Raw genomic sequence first — 3,977 nt, 5'->3', positions numbered from 1 at the left:
GGATTTCAAAGTGGCTGTGAGCTAGGCTGACGCCACGGCACTCTAGCCCTGGCAACAGAGCCAAAAAAAAAAAAAAAAAAAAAAGAATACAATAAAAGTCCAGTATTGACAGCATCCAACTATGTAACTCACAATGATGTCTGCCATCCAAAGAAATTACCAGGGATGTGAAAAAGCAGAAAAATATAATACATAATGAGAAGAAAAATTAGTCAACAGTAACAATACAGAAATGACACAGATAATAGGATTATAACACAAGGATAAAATAGCTGCTATAAATATACTACAGGCATACCTCGCTTTATTATGCTCTGTTTTATTGCACTGTGTAGATACAGCGTTTTGTACAAATTGAAGGTTTGTGGCAACCATGAATCATGCAAGGCTATCAACACCATTTTTCCAACAGCCTGTGCTTACTTGCAGTCCGTGTCACATTTTGGTAATTCTTGCAATATTTCAACCTTTTTCATTACTATTACATCTGTTATGCTGATCTATGATCAGTGATCTTTGATGTTACTATTGTAATTGTTTTGGGGCACTATAAACTATGCTGATCTAAGACAGCAAATTTAATCAATAAATATGTGTGTTCTGACAGCTCTGCTGACCAAGCATTCCCATCTTTCTCCCTTCTCTTCAGGCATCCCTATTCCTTGAGACACAACAATATTGAAATTAGGCCAATGAATAACCCTATAATGGCCTCTATGTGTTCAAGTGAAAGGAAGAGTCACAAATCTCTCACTTTAAATCAAAAACCAGAAATGGTTAACCTTAGTAAGGAAAGTATATCAAAAGCCATGATAAGCTGAAAGCTAGGCCTCTTATGCCAAACAGTTTTAGTGGCCTAGATAGAAGATCAAACCAGCCACAATATTCTCTTAAGCCAAAGCTTAATCCAGAGCAAGGCCCTAAACTCTCCTCAATTCTATTAATATGAAGGCTAAGAGAAGTGAGGAAGCTGCAGAAGAAGGGTTTGAAGGTAGCAGAGGTCGGTTCATCAGGTTTAAGGAAAGAAGCCATCTCCATAACATAAAACTACAAGGTGAAGTAGCAAAAGCTGATGGAGAAGCTGCAGCAAGTTATCCAGAAGATCTGGCTAACATTATTGATGAAGGGGGCTACTCGAAACAATAGATTTTCAATGAAACAAAACAGTATTCTATTGGAAGATGATACTACCTAGGACTTTCATAGCAAGAGAGGAGAAGTCAATGCCTGGCTTCAAAGAATCAAAGGACAGACTGACTCTCTTGTTAGGGACTAACTAACATAGCTAGTGACTTTCAATTGAAGCCAATGCTCATTTACTGTTCTGAAAATCCTAGGGCCCTTAAGAATTACACTAAATCTAGTCTGCCTGTGCTCTGTATGTGGAACAACAAAGCCTGAATGACAACACATGTTTATAGCATGGTTTACTGAATATTTTATTTTTTATTTATTTCAGAATATTATGGGGGTACAAATGTTTAGGTTACATATATTGCCTTTGCCCCACCCGAGTCAGAGCTACCAGCGTGTCCATCCCCCAAACGGTATACACCACACCCATTAGGTGTGAATATACCCATCTCCTCCTCCCCCCTCCCACCTGCCCAACACTCGATAAATGTTACTACTATATGTGCACATAAGAGTTGATCAATTAATACCAATTTGATGGTGTGTACACGTGGAGTTTGTTTTTTCATTCTTGCGATACTTCACTTAGTAGAATGGACTCCAGATCCATCCAGGATAATACAAGAGGTGCTAGATCACCATTGTTTTTTTGTGGCAGAGTAGTACTCCATGGTATACTTATTTTTTTTTTTTTTTTTTGAGACAGAGTCTCACTGTGTTGCCCGGGCTAGAGTGAGTGCCATGGCGTCAGCCTAGCTCACAGCAACCTCAGACTCCTGGGCTCAAGCAATCCTACTGCCTCAGCCTCCCGAGTAGCTGGGACTACAGGCATGTGCCACCATGCCCGGCTAATTTTTTTCTATATATTTTTAGCTGTCCAATTAATTTCTTTCCATTTTTTGGTAGAGACAGGGTCTTGCTCTTGCTCAGGCTGGTCTCGAACTCCTGAGCTCAGAACGATCCGCCCGTCTCGGCTTCCCAGAGTGCTAGGATTACAGGCGTGAGCCACCGCGCCCGGCCTTAAACTTTAAAATTTTTAAATAAAAAAAAATCTGAAAAGACTGGTTTCGGTAGAGAAGAAAAGAAATTTCTAGCCTTCCTTTAGTACTTACATTTTTTTCAGTAAAAGAGAAGTCTTTTCACATTTAGACTGTTTTCTTTTTTCTTGTATATACTTATTCATCCACTAGAATCCAAGAAGTTTTTGATATTTGGATGCCAACAGTATCATTGATAGTTCTAAACTAAAGGAAAAACTGTCAAGCACCATGGCCTGCACCCATAATCCTAGCTACTGGGGAGGCTGAGGCAGGAGGATTGCTTGAGCCTAGGAGTTCAAAGTTGCAGTGAGGTATGACTGCATCACCGTACTCCAACCTGGGCAACATAGAAAGAGACCCTGTCTCAAAAAATAAATAAATAAATGAAAAGCCACAAATCTTATTTATAAAGTATAACTTATTAAATCATAATAAGTTTTGGGGGAACATGCTCTCAAAATGACATTATACGTGGTAATGCCTTTGTAAATGGCCACTCTACTAATCTGCTTTTTAACTCTGGAGATGGCTATTTGTATGTATGGAAATAACTGAACACAGAATACAAACCAGGAGTGATATTTAGTTCATTTCCTACAGCTAGACTCCAAACTTTCCCACGAACACTAGGGGGCAATCCCTGCCACCACAATTCTCGAACTCTTCTTGTACTACGCCTAGAATTAAAGGAGAAAAAAGGAGAAAGTTACTTTTTATACTCAAAATATTAGTTGCATGATGGTTTTACCTAGTCTATGGTGAAGTGATCAAATGATTTTTAAGAACATAGAGAATGATGTATGGAATGCATTCTTTCCTTTGAGCTCATGCTTGCAGGCAACAAAAGCCTACGAAATACATATATAATAATATCCCAAAGACAGACAACAGTAATTTAAAGGGAACGGCCTTCTATTAATATAAGTGCCATTTATACCAAGGATACAATAAGGGAATCAGAAATACGTGGACAATTATGAAAAAACAGGATAAAAGGGACCTAAATATGTGATGTCAATTCAGTACCAAAAAACAAAATCACTAAGAATCTACTATGGGTAAGGCTTTGAGGAGCAGTATAGTCTGCTGGAGGAGTGTGGGCTTTTGAGTCAGATAGACCTAGTTCAAATCTAGTTTAACCATTCACTAATTGTATAACCTTGGGAAAATCACTTAACCACTCTGACCTTGAGTTTCCCAATAAGATAAATGGGAGTAAAAATACATACACCATATAAAAGTCCTAAGAATCAAATGCAATTATTTATGTAAAGAGCCTAATATGGTATCTGTCACGTTGTGCCAATATTCAACAAATTCCCAATCTACATCCTACACTAGGCATTGCAGAAGATATCCCCAACCCTCCAGTGCAGAAGGAAGATAAAGCATATGTAAAAATATTATCAAAACATAAAAGGCAATAAAAAGAAAGAAATTCGGTCATTTGCAACATGGAGGAACCTGGAGGATATTATGCTAAGTTAAGTAAACGAGGCACAGAAAGACAAATACATGATCTCACTTATGTGCAGAATCTGAAAAAGTTGAACTCATAGAAGTAGTAGAGAGTAGAATGGTGATTACTAAAGGCTGGGGGGAAAGAGGGTGGGGAATAGGTAAAGGGGAGATATTGATGAAAGGATATAAAGTTTCCAGTAGAAGAAATAAGCTTTAGTGATCTATTGCATAGAATGATGACTATAGGCCAGGCATCATGGCTCCTGCCTATAATCCTAGCACTTTGGGAGGCTGAGGTGGGAGGATCAATTGAGGCCAGGAGTTTAAAACCAGCCTGGGCAT

The 3,977-nt window shown here is 38.5% G+C and overlaps 1 protein-coding gene across 1 annotated transcript in view; it reads right to left on the bottom strand.

The window, feature by feature from the left end:
- The window catches only part of TBC1D12 (TBC1 domain family, member 12), a 154,335-nt gene that overhangs the window by 72,810 nt on the left and 77,548 nt on the right, over positions 1-3,977 (bottom strand). Inside the window, exon 4 of the mRNA XM_012659668.1 lies at positions 2,734-2,851. Within this exon, the coding sequence (XP_012515122.1) occupies positions 2,734-2,851 (118 nt within the window). The remainder of the gene's footprint in view (positions 1-2,733; positions 2,852-3,977) is intronic.

Source organism: Propithecus coquereli, unplaced genomic scaffold (genome assembly GCF_000956105.1).
Source record: "Propithecus coquereli isolate 6110/MARCELLA unplaced genomic scaffold, Pcoq_1.0 Scaffold63, whole genome shotgun sequence".
Taxonomy (NCBI): Eukaryota; Metazoa; Chordata; class Mammalia; order Primates; family Indriidae; genus Propithecus; species Propithecus coquereli.
The sequence above is the reverse complement of the archived record's forward strand: the minus strand, read 5'-3'. Positions and strand labels throughout refer to the sequence as shown.